The sequence below is a fragment of the Somniosus microcephalus genome, chromosome 19, assembly GCF_052327205.1.
Source record: "Somniosus microcephalus isolate GS21.2 chromosome 19, FLI_Smic_1.0, whole genome shotgun sequence".
Lineage (NCBI taxonomy): Eukaryota > Metazoa > Chordata > Chondrichthyes > Squaliformes > Somniosidae > Somniosus > Somniosus microcephalus.
In genome coordinates, this window is record NC_141005.1 from 17,776,019 (window position 1) to 17,795,880 (window position 19,862).

General features: G+C 41.9%; 1 protein-coding gene across 1 annotated transcript in view; it reads right to left on the reverse strand.

Annotated features, from left to right (window-relative positions):
* Positions 1-2,094: 2,094 nt before the first annotated feature.
* The window catches only part of chek2 (checkpoint kinase 2), a 45,915-nt gene continuing 28,147 nt past the window's right edge, over positions 2,095-19,862 (reverse strand). The window contains 6 exon segments of the mRNA XM_086012025.1: positions 2,095-5,739; positions 10,680-10,760; positions 13,495-13,580; positions 14,103-14,218; positions 15,808-15,971; positions 18,018-18,104. Coding sequence (XP_085868151.1) covers positions 5,641-5,739; positions 10,680-10,760; positions 13,495-13,580; positions 14,103-14,218; positions 15,808-15,971; positions 18,018-18,104 — 633 coding nt within the window. The 3' untranslated portion in view covers positions 2,095-5,640.

Sequence of the window (19,862 nt, forward strand, 5' to 3'; positions counted from 1 at the left end):
AACATAAACCCATCACCATGCTCAAATCTCCAAACTAACCTACTGAACTCCACAAAGGTAAATTTATTCTTGTGAAGTGTATAGTGCCACTGCTATGGCCACACCCCACTTAGCCATAGGTTGGAAGAGCCATGGTTTAGGAACCTCCAACTAGGCACAGGGGTACTTGGAGTTTAACTAGTTTTAAACTGTACAGCTTACAACACAAAAAACTAGTAAGCTTCCCATTCTTTGCCCAGCTAGGACAACTCTGCATTAACCCTGCAAGCCAAAGCACTAGCTGGAGCCAAATGGGAACAATTCTAGTCCCAAGTGACTGCTTTTCCTACTTCAGATTTGGTCAATGCACCAGGCTAGGTGGTCAATCAACAATGACCTTGAAACCTGCCAGGCTCTGGTATCTGATTACCTAGGGCCGCATATTCCAATGCCTATGGGTGTGTACACACCCATCGAGACATCGGAAATGCCGGTTTTAGGCATGCGAAGCGCATGCGCTGAAAACCGACATTTCCGATGTCAAGAATGCTCTTGACAGATCGGACGCCTGCCCTGGAGAAGGGCCTCCGCGGGCAGATAGTTCTGCTTTCTGGAGAACCTCCACCCGCTGAAAACCCTTAGAAATCTTACGCCTGGTAAAAGCAGGGGGCGTAAGGCCTGCTTTTACCAGCTTAAGAGTTGGAAAAAAAAATTCAGTTATTTAAAAATATTTTTAGCCCCATAAAACTTTCAAAATTAAATTTGTTTAAAATATTTTATTGTAATTTTACTCATTTTAAAAGTGTTTTTGGGGTGATCTCCATTCATATATTTGACAGGTCTATCTGTCAAGTGTATGAAGGAAGATTCCCTTCTCCTATTGGCTCCCCATGATCCCAGGGACACTTACAAACTGCATGCACCCCTGGGATACATGGGCTCTGCGCATTTTGAATGGGAGGGGCCCAGGAGTGGAAGTATACACACCTCAGGAGCCCTCGGGTAAGTTCGTAGATTTTTTCCCAGATCAGAGGCCTCCGCACGCAGGAAGCCTCCGATCGGAAAATACAGGACCAAGTCTATTTCTCAGTGCCGTCTTAGGCGCAGCTCAACCCCAAAAATCTCACCACCTCCCTTTACCAGGATAGTCGCTAGGTGGACAATGGACAACTGGCAAATAGGAGTTTGGGCGGTGCTCAGCTGATACCAGGTACTCAAGTTACCGTGAACTCATCACAGCATAGAAACACACCATACTTCATTCAAGTGGTCCCACCAGTTGGAGGTGCAGAACTACAATACACTCTCTCTCTGCAATGTAATTGAAACAATGTGGAAATTGGCATGTTCTCAGACAACTTTCCAGTATCAGAGAAATTTATAGCACAGAAGGTGGCCATTTGGCCTATGCCTGCTGACAAAGCTATCCACCCTAATCCCACTTTCCAGCACTTGGTCCGTAGCCTTGTAGGTTACAGCACTCAAGTGCATATCCAAGTACTTTTTAAATGTAATGAGGGTCTCTACCTCTACCACTCTTTCAGGCAGTGAGTTCCAGACCCCCACTACCCTCTGGGTGAAAAAAATTCTCAAATCCCCTCTAAACCTCTGGCCAGTTACTTTAAATCTGTGCCCCCTGCTTATTGACCCTTCTGCTAAGGAAAATAGGTCCTTCCTATCCACTCTTGCTATTGGTCAAAGGCTGCGAGTTTCCTGATCAGCTATACAATGGACATCTTTCAGTGTGGTGGAAGGACTTTAAGCATAACAGCTTGTAACATGCCAGCCACCTTGATGCTGCAGATGCCCAGGCTCACCAATTAATCAAGCCAAGGCTTTAGCAAAAAAAGGGTGTGATTGACTCCCACTCCAGGGTGATGAGCAACAGCAGTGCCAAATAAGGTGACCTGCATTTCACCTTCAGGAGCACCCTTATCCTGGTCCATACTTTGCATATAGTAAAGCAACCTTCAAAAGTGCCCACTGCAGCTAATTGACACCATGCAGAAATGGCATAATTAGTTTCCTCAAAAAAATAATCTGACCAAAGTGCTTTATTAGTGAGCACCAATAATAGCTTTATACCAGGAAATAATGTATTTTGCTCAAAGAATGTATAATTCCTCAAATCATTTATTGTTTTCTGTACAAAATATTTCACAAGCTTGCTTTATAAAACAAATTTTCATGTAAACCACCATACCCAACTATCCACCAAGTGAATCTGTCTTTTAAAAAAAAAACATGCAGATAAAACAGCAACTGAAATATTCAAGTTAATTAATTTCTCCATTATAAGATTTGTCAAGTCAAAAAAAATCCAGGGGGGTGGGTAGGAGTTACAGAAACAAGGGAGTACTTTAATCTTGTATATTAGCAGGCTGGGAGTAGGCATCCCATTTTGAGCAACTCTTGGATCCAACAATCACATACAAAATGCCAGCTACCAAGAGCCGTGTAAAAGCCTTAACCTGCACTCAACCCCTCTGCACCACAGCACAGCTAGATAGCCATGACAGCTTGTGAAAGGGTATGGGTGTAAACTTACCCCTCCCTGCTTTATTGCATTGAACCTAGCATGTTGCATCATTGCTGCTCAATTCTACAATGTAATAATCAAAAGTACATTCGCAGATCTTCCCTGGCACTGCTCGCAGGTAGTCTGGAGCAGGTTTGTGATGCGAATTTGGCTCAGTTTCTTTTCCAAGGCCACAATGTTCCGTGAGGATGATTAAAGTTGCTTCCCGGCTCCTCAGATCAGTCAGAGGGAGTTGTAACTGGAAGGTCAATGATCAACTATGTATCTTTTATTTCAAAAAACTTTTGCAGGTGTAACGAGGCTTGATGGACACACACTAGAGGTGAGACTTCTACATAAACATTTTCAAAGCAGAGGACAAAGAGCACATAGGGATTTAATTTCCCTGGTGCTTTTTCAGCAAACTGTTAAACTCAGTTCAAATCTCTACCAGTTTAATACAGCCCTTATTTTAAACATTAAATTCATTAAACTGGCATGGAGGGGAAAACACACAAGTTAACTAGTATACAAAAACAGCACAGGGCAACTTAAGCCTCAAACTCAAAAGTTAAGGCATCCCTCAACTAAATTTCCTCTAACCGCGCTTCCCGTTCTTCCAGCCTCTCCCAAACCAAAAGTTCAGTTCATCATGATAGAAAGACACAATATAGTCTGCCTGAGATAGAACACTTGTCGGCCAAGTGTCGTTTTGTGGCCCTAATGGCTACATTTATCTACAATACACAAATGAAAAACAAATTTAAAGGCAGGTTTTATTTTAATTTTTTTTTTAAAAGCACAAAAACATTGAAGTCCTGATTTTAAGTTCAATTCTAACCTTTTTGTTTACTTGAAGCCAATCCAAATTTCGAGGGGAAAAAAAACACACTCCCTTGATAATGCCTCTAACAGCAGCTAAACATTCATGGGCTGTTGGGACACAAGTGTAGTCAGTGCAGCACAAACAAAACCATTGAAATACACAACCACAGCAAATGGAATCTCTGCCACATGACGTCTTGGGACACTCAATAAACATCCTTCAAACAAACATGTTTGAGAAGAAGTGTCATTCATACCGTATATTACTTTCATATGTACAATGCAAAGCATTTTAATATGCTCCCTGCTCCTGGCTCTTTGCCACCTTTTCAATATACATTTACACAGGCAGAATCATGAGTGGAGCTACTCCCCTCAAACTCAATCTATGCAGGGAAAAAGTAATGTTCAACAGAGTCAGTGCCATTTAATTTGACAAGCTACACGAGGTTTTTTTTTGCATCGATCATGGTAGAATCATCACTACACTAGTTCTTGTAACAGGAGGAGAAAGAGAAATACAGGAATGAATCCACACAAATGAAGCTAGATGTACTGCAAGGTTGCAAAAAGGAATGATGAGAATCAAAAACAGCATGAGGAAAGCTGTTACAAGGGCAACAATTGAGTTTATGGAAGTTCATAAAGGGACTGTACGACTAGACAGTCACACGGTCGGCTAAATGGAGTACACAAGTCAAGTTGGTCAGATTTTCAGGTGAACAAAGGTAAGAGTGTTGCAACACAAGGTGCAGTTGTCATTAAGACAGGTTAAAATATTTAGGAATAGAAAGAGGATCATAAAAGGTTAGAGGGCAGCAAACAGCTACATGCAAATTCCAAAATGGAATAGTCTTGCAGCTTTGTGAAATGGCAGCAAAACAACATTGATAAGTTTACATGATCATTTAAGATGAGCAAGCTCAGCTAAATACATATCTGGGGACATGCCTCTAACATAATGGAGTAAGAAAAACAAATGCCTACAACACATTCAAGCCATTTTGACAGTAGAAACGCGATTACACTGAATCACAGTAGCGGTTTTCCTTTGAGTATATATTGCCTTAAATACCCACGCTGGATCTTTTTTTCAGTCAAAATTGACCCACTCCTCTCCACAGACATTTGCATCTCCCTGAGGGCGCTGATTCTCGTCAGCATATGGTTCCAAATGGCACAGGTACACCACCAGCATCTCAGCCAAGGGCCATAACCTCATGTGCAAGTCTAGACAGCAAATGCCAGGCGATTAGACAGCATCACAGCTTAGCCTGATCCAACGTGGCCCAAGCTCCACACACACCCTTTCCAGCAACAGTCAAGGGCAGGAACCCCGGCTGATATTTTGTCCCCGTCTTCCCAGCACTGAGGCAGCAAGGCCAATTGTAGCGCTCCTACTGTGCGCCTGGCTGTGATCGCTTAATTCAGCGCAGACCAAGGAATCGAACTTGGGATCCTCGTGAACTGTATGGCTCAGTACAAACGGACGGTGGATATACCCACTAAACCACTGGGGCACCGACGCATCCACTTTTACAGAAACTTGAGGATGTACACGGGAAACTTCTCATTTAAATGCAGTATTTGCAGTTCATACAAAAAGATATACACTTAAAATGGTAGTTTGGCAGTTTTAGTTCCAGACTTCCTAAAAAAAAGGACAAAAAAAACCAACTTGGGAAAGGAAAAATCTCAGTTCCCACGATATATTAAAGTGTCTTTGCCTTTGCCATCTCGGGCCAAAGGCGGCTATCAAAAGTGAAACCTAGGGACCCAGCCCACATGGTCAGCTGACAGCTTTAAAGTCAAATGCAACTATTACCAGCAGCAGTAATTAAAGTGGTCATTTTCTTTAAGTCACAATTTTTCCCCACCTCACAACTGTTTTGGAAAATTTGTGAGGTAGTGCAACATTTTCCATTTTCCCACTTCCATTTTTTTTTTAAAAACCAAAATTTTTCACCAGCGAAAGTTTACTCCATGTAAAGGCAACACGAAGCTCTTTAAGCTGTCCTGGAATTTCTACCAGAATTTTCCCCCCTTGAATTTTTTTTTTTTTTTAAACCATACAATACCTTTTATGTATAAAGCACGTAAAAGGTGAAAACCTATTGGAAATACTAATCTGAAACATGACAGCTATAGGAAGAATTCTAGTTGCATTGATAGAATGAACTATACTCATAAAAAGCAGCAAAGCACAAAAGACAATCTTCATGTAAAATGGCACCCCAGAGTAAACCACGTGGAAGCAGTGTCTTGGGGGACTCCACACACAGGAGGTTAAGTGTTGCGTTGCATCGGCTTGAGTTTCCCTACTCTTGAGCCACTGTTTTGTTTAGAGAAGAGAGCGTGGGCCGTTTAGTAGGCGGAGGACCGTCCTCTTCCAATGGTCTTTTTCTACTAGTTGATGGCTGTAAAGAACGAGAAAACACTTAAAACTTTGGTTACTCAATCCCTTTCTACCTTTTGCCCCCACCCCCCAAATATTTCAAGTACTTCATTGGCTGGAAAGCATTTTGGGATACCCAGAGGTTGTGAAAGTCGCTATATAAATGCAAATAGGAGGGGCAAGGGAATAAAAATGAGCCAGGGGTGGGGTAGTGGTGGGGAGGAAAAGCTGTTGAATCAATGTTTAAAACAAAGTTAACCCAACCAAAAATAGTTAAATTCTCAACCGTATGGTTGTAGCCACTCCGTGAATTGTAGCCACATTCAGACAGCAGACACAGCAATATGTATGTCAGTTTTGTTCCCCCTTTCCATACTAGCAACCATATGTTATACATACATTTGGCAGCCTCAAAAGCTGGTAGCTACCAAAAGCAGTGGCAAAATATAATACAATCTCAATTCTTTCTGCCACTCATAAAAGCCATTTGTATTAATGACAAAAGACACAAATATAGAAGGAATAGTTCAGGTGAATTGGGGGTGTGTATGGTCACCTTTCAATTTTCAGGGTACAGGAATGGTTTGTCCGGAGGTTAATTGTCCAGAATGCTCGATCCACCGGCAAAAATCAGGAGCCGTTTTGTTAGTTTTTTTTTCTTCTCGTGGCTTTTTTTTTCTCTTCTCGTGGCTTTTTTTTTTTCCAACAGTCAGGCTCTGCAAAGTCTCTCTGAAGTTGTTGCTAAGCTACAGAGACGCTTCCAAGGTACAGCCGACTGTTTAGAAGGCAACAGTGTTTGTTGCCAGATACGGAGCTGAAAAGCTCTGTATGCTTCAACATTAGCACTGGTTTGTCCCGCAGTTTTGATGGAACGGCAACAGCTTGGTCCCGTCGGTGCCGGATATCACAACGTTTCCTGTCGTATGAATTTAATGGTACAGAGACATCCCAAAAAACCCAGTCACATAATGAACCAAAAATGTCAAGTGGTTATATTTGGTTTCTGTGGGGAGATGGAGTAAAATAATTGTTCTTTTCTCCCATCAGTGTTTCTGTACATGTTCATGTCTCACTCACTCACACTTCATAAATTGAGCACAATAATCCCCATGTACAAATAAATCTAAGTCATTTGCAAGAATATAAAATACTCGGAACGAATCAAAATAGGAGCAAGACACAAAAACACGTTCTTTACAACAAGCAACTACAGGAAACTCGTTTAAACGGCACCTAAATATCCGGAATTCTTTATTAACCGGCAAAATCTCACTCCGAAAACAACACCTCAATAACCGGCAATGTTGCCGAGTCCGAGTTTCCCGTGTAGGCCGAGTTAGTCAGTGGGGGTAGTTCTCCAAACTGCCACTACTCGGCTTTTTGGCGCGGTCGGAAGTCGGAACACCTCAATCCCCCTGTAACAGGAGTCTGACTCTCCCGCGCTGCCGGTAGTCTCTTCTGATCCGCCATTTTACAGGGGTACTGTGTGTCTCCCACGCTGCTGGTAGTCATTGCATTGCATTACCCTCAACTGGCAGTACTGTACTTAATCAAGCATCTTTCACCATCCATTTAACAACATTCTGTAGGTGAGTACCCAATTACTGTATACTGCACATTTCTTGATTTTTAAATTTTTTTTGTTAAAAATAGCCTCGGCAGATAACCCTCGCCGTCATCCAGAATTTTTGATCAACCGGCAACACCAAAGTTTCCTGTAGTTGGATCTTTTAAACTAAACTTGGAATTATCCACGTCCCACAGCCACCTATGTAAAACATAGGCAACATTAATAAGCTTTTAGCCAACAATTGAGGCACGAGTGTGGCATATTTTAATCTGAGATCTGGGGAACTTGGTCTGCCTGCAAAAATAGTGCAAAACACTAAATAAAGCTGTAGAATAAACCAAAATGCTGCAGAACCCATATTCTGAGCAGATACTCGGCATCACACCAATTTTTCTGATTCTTCACTATTTCTGCTGAAAATTCCAAATAGCCACAGGCCAGTCAACCTCGCAGTCACGCTACAGGCTGTTTGGGTTGCTGCTTGTAAGTAGGCAGTGACAATGGGCCTTTCGGAGAATGATAGAGGCACAGAGAGTAGCTGTGGGCCTACTCAAGAGGGATTCAGGTCTGGCAAAAGAACCAGAGGAGAGAGAAGTGTTTTTTGGTTTTTTTTATATAAAAAGAGCAAGTTATGATGATCTGGAATGCACAAACTGAAAGGGTGGTGGAAGCAGATTCAATAGTAACTTTCAAAAAAGAGAATTGGATAAATACTTGAAAAGGGAAAATGTGCAGGGCTATGGGGAAAGAGCAGGGGAGTGGGACTAATTGGGCAGCTCTTTCAAAGAGCCGGTACAGGCGCAATGGGCTGAATGGCCTCCTTCTGTGCTGTATCATTCTATGAAATGGCAGCATTAGCGTAGGAAGGCAGAGAAGTAGTGACGGAGGAAAAAATTTGCAGGGCTACGGGGAAAGGGCAGGTTAGTGGGACAAGCTGAAGTGCTCTTGCAGAGAGCCAGCACGGGCTCGATGGGCCAAATGGCGGCCTTCTGTGCTGTAACCATTCTATGATTCTATGAAGAATTTGAGATAGTCATGGCAGAAGACATGTCTTCCACATGCCTTGTATTGAATCGATCAAACAATTGTTACAGTACACGCTGCACTTCAAGGTTACAATATCTAATAAACCAACTGTCAGCCCACAAGTGCAAAACACCCCACAAACCAAGACCTACAAACCCAAGAGAAGTTGTCCTATTTTTAAATTGAGTCTTCCTCTGCGATCCCTAGTCTGCCCTGATAGCTTACTGGGTAAAGGCACCTCGGTTAGTGTGCACCTCTCTCGGTCAGTTGATGTGCAGCCCTCCCAGTTGGTGTGCGGCTCGCTCTCTTTTACGTGGGATTTGGGAATTTTTGGGGTTATATTCCGTGTTGTTTTGTGAAAACCAAGAACTACAGGCCTTCTCAATAGCTTGTCTGGTTTACAACTTGGATCACTGTTGTTCTTCTGCAATGCGCACACAATCTTTTCACAACAATGACGACCAAAGCTGAACACAGCACTTCAAGTGTGGTCTGACCGGTCGGTGCATTATACGGCCTTCGTTTTACGGAAGATCATCTTTATTCACGGAGGAAAAAGACACAAAAAACCTCCCAGAAATACGAGAAAACCAAAGGTGTGACGAGAATGAGGAACTCAAAGAAATTAGTAAAAAAACAGTACTAGCAAAATTAATGGGACTAAAAGTCAACAAATCCCAAGGACCGGATGACCTACATCCTAGGGTTTTGAAAGAGGTGGCCATTGGAATAGTGGACGCATTGGTTGTCATCTTCCAAAATTCTATAGATTCTGGAACGGTTCCTGCAGATTGGAGGATAGCAAATGTAACCCCGCTATTTAAGGAGGGAGAGAGAAAACAGGGAACTACAGACCTGTTAGCCTCACATCAGTAGTTGGGAAAATGCTGGAATCTATTATAAAGGATGCAATAACTGGGCACTTAGAAACTAACACAGGAGTAAGATTGGGCAGAGTCAACATGGATTTATGAAAGGGAAATCCTGTTTGACAAACCTATTGGAGTTCTTTGAGGATGTAACTAGTGGAGTAGACAAAGGGGAACCGGTAGATGTGGCGTATCTGGATTTTCAGAAGACCTTTGATAAGGTCCCACACAAGAGGTTGGTGAACAAAATTAGGGCACATGGAATTGGGGGTAATATACTAGCATGGATTGAAAATTGGTTAACAGACAGAAAACAGAGTAGGGATAAACGGGTCTTTTTCAGGATGGCAGGCTGTGACTAGTGGGGTACTGCAAGGATCAGTGCTTGGGCCCCAGCTATTCACAATCTATATCAATGATTTGGATGAGGGGACTAAATGTAACATTTCCAAATTTGCTGATGATACAAAGCTAGGCGGCAGTGTCAGTTGCGAAGAGGATGTGAAGAAGCTTCAAGGGGATCTCGACAGGCTCAGTGAGTGGGTGAGAACATGGCAGATGGAATATAATGTGGATAAATGTAAAGTTATCCACTTTGGTAGAAAAAACAGAAAGGCAGAGTATTTCCTAAATGGTGAAAGATTGGGGAATGCAGATGCTCAAAGGGACCTGGGTGTCCTTGTACATGAGTCACTGAAAGTGAATGTGCAGGTGCAGCAAGCCATTAGGAAGGCAAATGGTATGCTGGCCTTCATTACAAAAGGATTTGAGTACAGGAGTAAAGAAGTCTTACTCCAATTATATAGGGCCTTGGTGAGACCACACCTGGAGTACTGTGTACAATGTTGGTCTCCTTACCTAAGGAAGGATATACTTGCCATAGGGGGAGTGCAACGAAGGTTCACGAGATTGAATCCTGGGATGGCGGGACTGTCGTATGAGAAGAGATCGAGTAAACTAGGCCTGTATTCTCTTGAATTCAGAAGAATGAGAGGGGATCTCATTGAAGCATACAAAATTATGACAGAGCTCGATAGGATGGATGCTGGGAGAATGTTTCCCTTAGCTGGGGAGTCTAGAACCAGGGGCCACAGCCTCAAGATAAAGGGTAGGCCATTCAGGACTGAGATGAGAAATTTCTTCACTCAGAGGGTGGTGAATCTTTGGAATTCTCTACCCCAGAGGGCTGTGGCGGCTCAGTCATTGGGTATATTCAAAACAGAAGTCGATAGATTTCTGACTAGTAAAGGCATCAAAGGATATGACGATAGGGCCGGTGAATGGAGTTGAGGCAGAAGATCAGCCATGATCTCATTGAATGGCGGAAAAGGCTCGAAGGGCCTACTCCTATTTCTTATGTTCTTATTCATGAAGGCTAAAGTCCAGCGCAGCCTCTTGTATTTCAAACACCCACTATATTATGAACAAATTGTACACATAGCAAAGACAAGCACTGTTGTGAAGGGAATTGCTGGCGACAGTGAAGCCAACTCTTACCTGATCACTTGTGATAGGTGGCAACATTAATTCAGTCGGTGCATACATCAGCTGTTTTGCCCTTTTCTTCACATCTTCATCCTGGTTTGAAATAATACTATTTGAAAGCTCTCACCACATAAATTCAAAACTTAAAACTAATTAAAAACTAGTGTCATTTGAGAGAAATTAGGTTCAGTTCCATTACGTAACTGAGGAATTACTCAAGACAAAAAGACGGGGTTGCCTTAGATGAAGGGAAATTAAAATGAGACATAATAAAAAGGGTGCATGATAAATCTAGGGCTAATAATACAAAAGGAAATCAGTGCTGTATAGAAGATATAAAAAGGGAAGCAAATAAGATTGGAAAGCTAAGAGAAGAAAGAAAGATGGACAGGTAACAAAAAGGAAATTGTAACTGATTTTTACAACAAAAAGTAGTTAAAAAAAGGTAGGTTCAACTGGAGACAGAAAAGAAATCAGAATGAAGGAATGCATGAAATATTAAACTGAATATTTGCCTCAGTTTTCAGAGGAGTGGGATGGCAAGAATAAAAGAGATGGTAGCACAATTAGATGGGACAACTATAGGTAAGGATGCAGTTGGTTGACTAGGGTGGATCAAGACTGTAGAATCATACAGCACAGAAGGAGGCAATTCAGCCCATCATGCCTGTGCCGGCTCTTTGAAAGAGCTAATAAATTAGTCCCACTCCCCTGCTCTTTTGCCTATAGCTCTGCCAGATGGTGGCATGCATCCTAGAATGCCGAGGGAAGACACAGTCTTGAGGATATAGCCGAGGCACTGACCTGTCTTTCAAAACATCCCTGAATATGGAAGCTGCAAAGGACTGGTGAATTAACAGTGCAAAGAAAGAAAATCAGGTAAGTACAGACTAGTCAGCCTTTCATTGGTAGCGGGTAATCGTTTTCAGGGCATAATACTGGGCAAAATTATTACGTGAGCATGGTTAATTAAGAACAGCCAGAATTAACCTGTAAAAGGCAAGCCATGTCTGATAGAGAGAGGTCTTTGAGGAAATAGCCGTGTTTTCATAAATTAAAATACAGTGACGTGGTGTATACTGATTTTCCAAAAGGACCACCACTTTGGATAGACAAGACAGATTAATATTGGGGAGACCAAACGCAGATTGGGCGACCGCTTTGCGGAACACCGCCGTTCAGTCCGTAAAGGTGACCCTGAGCTTCCAGTCGCCTGTCACTTTAATTCTCCGCTCCACTCCCACTCTGACCTCGGCCTCTTACACTGTTCCAATGAAGCTCAACGTAAGCTCGAGGAACAGCACCTCATCTTTCGATTAGGCACTTTACAACCTTCTGGACTCAACATTGAATTCAACAATTCATCTTTTTCTCCCTCACATGGCAACTGTCTTTCACTCAGTCAGTGCCATTTACACTTCATCTAGAGCCAGCTTTTGTTTCTTAACTTGTCCTATTACCATCTCCTTGTGCCTCGCACCATCATCCCTTTTGTTTCAATCTCTCCTGCCTTCCATCCAATCACAGACCGTCCCTTTTGTTCTTTCCTCCCCTCCCTGCCCCTACACTTGCTTAAAAACCTGTTCCATCTTCAACTTTTTCCAGTTCTGACAAAGGGTCATCGACCAGAAACGTTAACTGTTTCTCTCTCCATAGATGCTGCCTGACTTGCTGAGTATTTCCAGCATTTTCTGTTTTTATTTCAGATTTCCAGTATCCGCAATATTTTGCTTTTGTGTTGAAGACAGATTAATAGATTGGAAAGATTGTTGTCAAATGAAATTTAATGTGGAGAAATGTGGTATGATACATTTTGGAAAGGAGGAGAAAATATACCTTAGTAGAGACACTCAAGTTCCAATGCACAAATCTTAAAAATGGAAGGACAAGTTGATAAAGCAGTTATAAAAACACGTGACCCTAGGTTCTAGTCAATGGGAGCACAGAATAGAAAGCAGAGACAATGCTCAACTGCGATGAATTATTGGTTAGACGGTGTTAGAATACAGTGTCCAGTTTTGGGTGCCTTACTTCAAAGCCAGGTTTTTTAGCTATGATAAAATACAGGAATAACTTGGGCTCTTCTCACCAGAACAGAAAATGGTTAAGAGACCTGAAAATTATAAAAAGGATAGTGAATATAGGTAAAACAGGAAAGAACTATTTTCACTGGTTGATGAGTCTGTAGCTGGAAGGCATAAACTTACCATGGGGGGAAGAAAGAGAAACCTTTTCTTTTGAAACTGAATCCATAATAGCTTTTAAAAGCCAAATGGATAAATAATTGGGGGAAAAAATGCTAACGGGCATGGGAAAGGTAGGCAAAGGGTAGACATGGACAGACCCTGGCGAGCTAGCCCATGCACGATGAACCAAACAGCCATCAAGTGTGCTGTAAAATTCCATGATTCTAAAAAATAACTACGGGCAACCAAGTTTTTCAGAAATTGCAGGGAAATGAAAACCAGTTTCTTTCCAAATAACTCCAGTCCTCATTTTCAGAACATGCATCTGGTTGCCCAGTTAAACACCTCAGATTGGTTTTGCAACCATGACCACCCGTACGTTTATGAATGCTGGAGAATCACTTCTCAATTCTACTCAGTTGCACACTGCACTAGATGTAAAATTTCCAAGAATAGATGATTAATCCAGAAGAACAATTCCAATGGGAGAGGGACAGAGAGACTCTCCTCCAGAATCTGTTACTTCAAGAAAGCTGATGAAATGGACAACATTCTCACTGTAGTTACTTGCTTTGAGCAACAGGCCGAGACACCAGCTGGTGCCCATCACTTAAAGTAAAATTTTAAAAAGCAATCTCCACCTGCATCCATGGGTGATTAAGGGCATCCTTTGTTGAGAGTCTTTTCTCTGGGTCCACATTAAGCAGCTGCTTCACCAAGTCTATTGCTGAATAGAAAAAGGGGAGTGAAAAGTTATGTATGGGTGGGGTGGGGGGGTGGTGGAAAGAGGTAGAAATAAATCTGTCTTTAAAAGGAGGCCTGGTAACATCAGAAGGCTTAGTTTTAATTTAAAAACTGCTCAGATTCCAACAAACAATCTGGTCATCTATAAAGGCAGATCCCATTATAGGAACGCAGCTATAATTAGCTTTATTTTAGGTGGGAATGAGCAAGTAAATAACTGCTGCCTTTCATTTAATTCTCCCTCTTGCAAAACTGTCAACTTTTCTCTTTAATAATAATGGACTCTTCTCGGTTTTCCTACTTTTTGCTTTTAAACAAATTGGTGAGCCTGCCATGTAAAAATGTGTCTGAATTCCAGTTTATTCCCATAGGAGTTTGTACCAAATTGAACACTCCACTACTAGACAACTAAATTCTGACAGTTTTAATGCATTGAATACGGATCATGCTGCACAACCCTCAACCTTTATTGCCTGACCAAACACTGTCCGAACCTCATGCTTACCTGTTTCAGAGACATTTACCCAGTAGTCTGGGATGAACTTGTAATGACCTTTTATGATTTGATCCCTCAATGCCATGTCCTTGATTTGATCACTGAATGGTGGGTACCCGGACAAGCTGAAAAACAGAATGGTACAGTTAAACACCATCTATTTTAGTAACTGTAGTGGAACCTCATTATCCACTTTCCCAATTGTTTGTCAGAAATGTTTCCAAGACAAAGCTTTGTGCAAGACTCGGTCTCATTGCACAACTCTCTTGCTGGACCAAAAAAAATGACCTCACAGCCCAAGAAAGGTTACATTATTTTATTTAATTTATTTAGTGTGCTGGTCTTCATTCCTGTACCTGGAGTAACGTTGCCTTACGTGCAAGACCAAAACTTTATGGTTTCTCGCTTATCCGCCAACTTCCATGATCCACCGGGAAGAGGGAGGGTAGTCTCCTCCATTCTGACTGACCAAGAAGTAGCTGCATTTTAAACAGAAGTCAAAACAACTATACTGCTTACACACACCCTCAATTTAATGAAACAAAATCTTTCAAAGCCAGAAAAATCAATATGGTCAGTGTGGTTTTTTTTTTTTTAAAGAATGTATAAAATTCCAATTTATTAAATAAGAGTTAGCATTATTTCATTTTGAACACAAATGAACTGCACATATATATTTAAAGCCACTTTCTAGCTGCTTGTTTTCTCACTACATACAAAAAACATTATCCAATTGCCTATTTGGACTTCTTTGCAAATTACGATCGTACAACATATGAAAAAATGACAACAGGAAGGGACGTACTGGCCCACCCAGCCTATCCCTTAGTTGTGATACCTAGTGCATCACAATTAATAGAATCCAAACGCCAGCAAATTTGCACACAGGAAACTTTGGTTTATCCGGAGGTTGTATGTCCGGAATACTCGATCTAATGGCAAAAATCAGGAGCCGTTTTCTATAAGTTTTTTTAGTTCTCGTTCTTTTTTTTCCCCCCAGTCAGGCACTGCAAGGTCTGTAGCTATAGCAACAGCTTCAGCTAGAGACGCTTGCAGCCGACTGTTTAGAAGCTGTTGCTAAGCAACAGTGTTTGTTGTCAGATACGGAGATGAAAACCTCCGTATGCTTCAACATTAACTTTGTATGTCCGGCAGTTTTGATAGATCGGCAACACGCCGGTCGTCGGTGCCGGATATCACAAAGTTTCCTGTAATTCAAAACTATGAACATGTTGCCAGTATTTTAATGCTTCTTAAATGACAAGCAAAAAACCCACATTATTCCCAAACATCGGCAAAAATTAATTGAGCTTATTAGATTCTTTGAGACCCGCCAAATAGACAGCAATGCTCTTTTCCGGTGCTATACATTCCAAAAAGGCAACGAGTAACCTGCAATCGACTACAAAGAAATGTAATAATTTGATCCAGTGTGTCTGTAACAGTGCTGGCTTGCAATCACGAGCACCTTCCTTTCAACAGCAGAAACCGAGAAAGCTCTGCACGTCAAGTCACTGCAAATACCCAAACTGAATGCAATGCATCATTTTCAAAAAACAGGCACAAAGGATTTACAAGCTAACAGCTCAATCTAGAGTTAGTGGAAACTGCAAGTAATTGCACTTCAGTTTACAAGATCATTGTTCAAAGAGACATTTCCTCCCGAAAGCCATTATCCTGCAAGAAAAACTTTATGCAAAGCTAACTGACTTACCATATGAAAAGTATAACCCCGAGGCTCCAACAATCCACTGCTTTGGAGTACGAGCCGTCTCCAGCGCCCAACAGCACCTCTGGAGCTAGATACGTGGGTGTTCCACATAATGTTTTCATCAGTGAAGTTTCTCCTACGATCTTTGACAGACCGAAATCTGTAATCTTAAAAAGGAAAAAAGATGCTGTTCTGAAAATTAAACTCAATATTGTTATTGAATGTCTCAAATCTTTGTGGTGGAACAAAGGATTCCAGTCGAGCAGTGCCATGTTCTCTGGCGACTGCTGGAGAAGTGAGCATTTAATAAAAACAGAGTTTGCATACAGCCATCAAGGTTTAATAGTAGTTCACACAAATACACAGCATTAACCTGGCTTCAACATCCATTATATCAGCGTCATAACGGCACAGGAGGCGGCCATTCGGTCCATCGAGTCCGTGCCGGCTCTCTGTAGAGCAATCCAGTCAGTCCCATTCCCCCGCTCTATCCCCGTAGCCCTGCAAGTTTATTTCCCTCAAGTGCCTATCCAGTCTCCCCTTGAAAACATTGAGTGTCTCCGCTTCCACCACTTCCGTCGGCAGCGAGTTCCAGGTCCTCACCACTCGCGGTGTAAAAAAGTTCTTCCTCACATCCCCCCGTATCTCTTGCCCAAAACCTTAAATCTGTGTCCCCTAGTTCTTGTACCATCAACTAGTGGGAACAGCCTCTCCCCGTCTAGCCTATCCAAACCTGTCATAATCTTGTACACCTCCATCAAATCACCTCTCAACCTCCTTTGCTCTAATGAAAACAAATCCAGCTTCTCCAACCTGTCCTTGCAGCGAAGATTCCCCATCCCCATTCTGGTAAATCTCCTCTGCACCCTCTCAAGGGCATTCACATCCTTCCTAAAGTGTGGTGACCAGAACTGGACACAATACTCCAGTTGTGGCCTAACTAGCTCTTTATAAAGGTTCAGCATAACTTCTCTACTTTTGTAGTCAAAAGACTTATGAAAGACTTCTAGGGCAGGTTTTGGAATAGCAGTTAGTCGATAGAAGCATTTATTTTCCCAAAACTGCTCAAATACAAACAGCAAGTAATACAGGTGAACAATTACAATATCTGTTTTATGTTTGGATATTTGAAAATTACACTTGTCAATTTTAAGCTTTTAACGATTTAGCTAAAGATATTTAGAAATTGGGAGCACTTGTGTATAAAACTAGAAATTTATCAGATTCGAGCTTTTTTAGGTTTACTTATTGATAGAGCAATTTTTCTGGAGACAGTGGGCCCAGGATTAGCGACAGCAGCATTCTTTTAAATAACGCCTTTAACGTATTAAAACACCCCAAGGCGCTTCACAGGAGCAGTATCTCACAAAATTTGACACCGAGCCACATAAGGAGATATTAGGACAGGTGACCAAAAGCTTGGTCAAAAGAGGTAGGTTTTAAAAGGAGCGTCTTAAAAGGAGAGAGTTAGAGAGACGGAGGGGTTTAGGGAAGGAATTCCAGAACTTAAGGTCTAGACAGCTGAACGCACAGCCGCCAATGGAAATTTGGAATGCACAAGAGGTCAGAATGGGAGGAGCGCACAGATCTCGAGGGTTGTAGGAGGTTACAGAGATAGGGAAGGGCAAGGCCATGGAGGGGTTTGAACAAAAGGATGAGAATTTTTAATTTGAGGCAAGGCTGGAGCAGGAGACAATGTAGGTCAGCGAGCACAGGGGCGATGGGTGAATGGGACTTGGTGCGAGTTAGGATCACTGCGTTCCCATTAGGTGCTATTCTGCTCCTCGAGTGCTGCGATATTTAAAGTCCGATAGCCCAGCAAAGTATGTACAGGAGAAGATTTCAAAATTAGCTGCAAGAGTCAAAGAGGAACTTGGGTGGGAAAATTGCAATTTGGGCAAGCACCAGTTGATTTCAACCAGCACATCACAAAGAAAATGTACTTGTGCACACCAGCCAACATGAAGGTGGGCATTTTTGGATAGAACGAACACGCACATACATTTTCAAAAACACTAACTACAGAATGTTATTCACTATACATACTCACCATGTAAAATATTTCATGTGCAATAAAGGACACTGGTAGATGCTCCATGCATCATTTTACCTCCACAAAACTTCATTGCAATTTCTAAAAATAAGATGCTCTCTTAATATTCACAACCTTGGTTTTACCAGCAGATGGCATCAAACTGCATCACAATCCTTACCTTAATAAGGCAGTTCTCCTCACTGTTCTCAAGCAGCACATTCTCCGGTTTGAGATCTCGGTGTGTAATGTTATTATCATGAAGATACTGCAGGATGAGAGAAAAATTTAATATCCTCAGATTCTTCAGTTTAAAAAAAATCAAACTTCTATTTAATAGTCACTCATTCCGTGCTCTAACTCTGCATCGTTTTCCTAACTCTAGATCTTTGCTCTTCGCCTGCAAAGGAAAGGCAAGCAAACCCTTCCTGACACATAACCTGCATCCTCCAAATTTTTATCAGGGGGTGGGCAACACTGGCAAGCAATGTTCACGTTTAGCTGCACCTATCTTTAATGGGCCCACATTTCCCTTTACTACTCGCATTCTCAATACAGGAAACTTTGTGCTATCCGGCACCGACGGGGCCGAGCTGCTGCCGTTCCCTCAAAACTGCCGGACACTCCAGAGTTAATGTTGAAAGATACGGAGATTCTCATCTCCGTATCCGACAACAAACACTGTTGCTTAGCAACAGCTTCTAAACAGTCAGGTGCAGCTGCAAGCGTCTGTAGCTGAAGCTGTTGCTATAGCTACAGACCTTGCAGGGCTTGACTGGGGAAAAAAAAAAGCAAAGAAAAGAAACGAAAAGAATAAAAAACGGCTCCTGATTTTTGCCGGTGGCTCCAGCTTGCTGGATGGTTCGCCTCCGGATAACTCAGTTTCCTGTACTGTATATTGATGAAAACTTTTACTGTTAGCTTTGATATCGATTGCAAGTTTTTTTTTTAATATTCCCTTTTTGCGCCTTATTACTTTTTGTATCCCTTTTGTTGCTTTTTAAAAAAGGTCTCCCTGTCCACTGAATTTCTACCATTTTTTTTTTTTTTTAAAAGCTGGATACCATCTCTTACTTCATCTGTTGACCACGGTTGCTTAACTACACAAGTGGAGCTTGTGTCTTTTATGGGTAGGTACTGGTTTTGTAGTATACCAAATACGTCCCACGGTTTGTGGCCTTCAATGCATACAAGTGTGCAGTTATGCACTTAAGGCATGCATGGAATAATACAAGCCTGGATACCAGTTAAATTTAAAAGAGAGGAAGAAAGACTGGGGAATAATTACTGACTACTACCTCAAAAGTTTCAACACTGCTTCAGGAGGACAAAGCCATAGCATTCAGTGTCCTGGGTTGGATTGTGTAGATCATTCATTACAAAACTACGAGCATGATAAGAGAGTTACAAGACCTCACTGGGAGTATGATGTCCAGTTTTGTTTCCCTCTCCCCATCTCAGGAAGGACATTGCAACTCTGAAGAAGGTGCAAAGAAGTGCAACAAGGATGATCTCCAGCCAGAGAGCATATAGCTATCCAGATAGACATCATACTTTGGGTTTGCATTTTATGGAGAGACAGAGACTTAGAAGGGATCTGACTAGTATTTATTAAAGACAAGGACAACATAAAAAGATAGATAGATATATATATAGATCTAGATAGACAATTAATGAGATAGCGGCGACAGGTAGAACGAGGGCCACCCACATAAACCGAGGAAGGCAGGAGTGAGGTTGGATGTCTGGAAGTTTTACTTTCCCCACAGGGCAATTGACCTGTGAAAGAGAATTTTATAGAAGGTAGCAAAGACTGATTGTCCCTCAAGGTAGCAATAAATGGACTTCTGCAAACAGAGGTGCTCAAAGCACATAGAAAGTAAGAGAAAATTATTGTAGATAATTAATAGGTTTGGGACTTCCAGGGGCTTTTGACAGGGGGCTCTAGAAATAGCTACAGATGTGTTTTGTCCCCTCTCCTTGGATGCAGGGGCAGGGAGAGATGAAGGAAGGGTTAGTATATGGG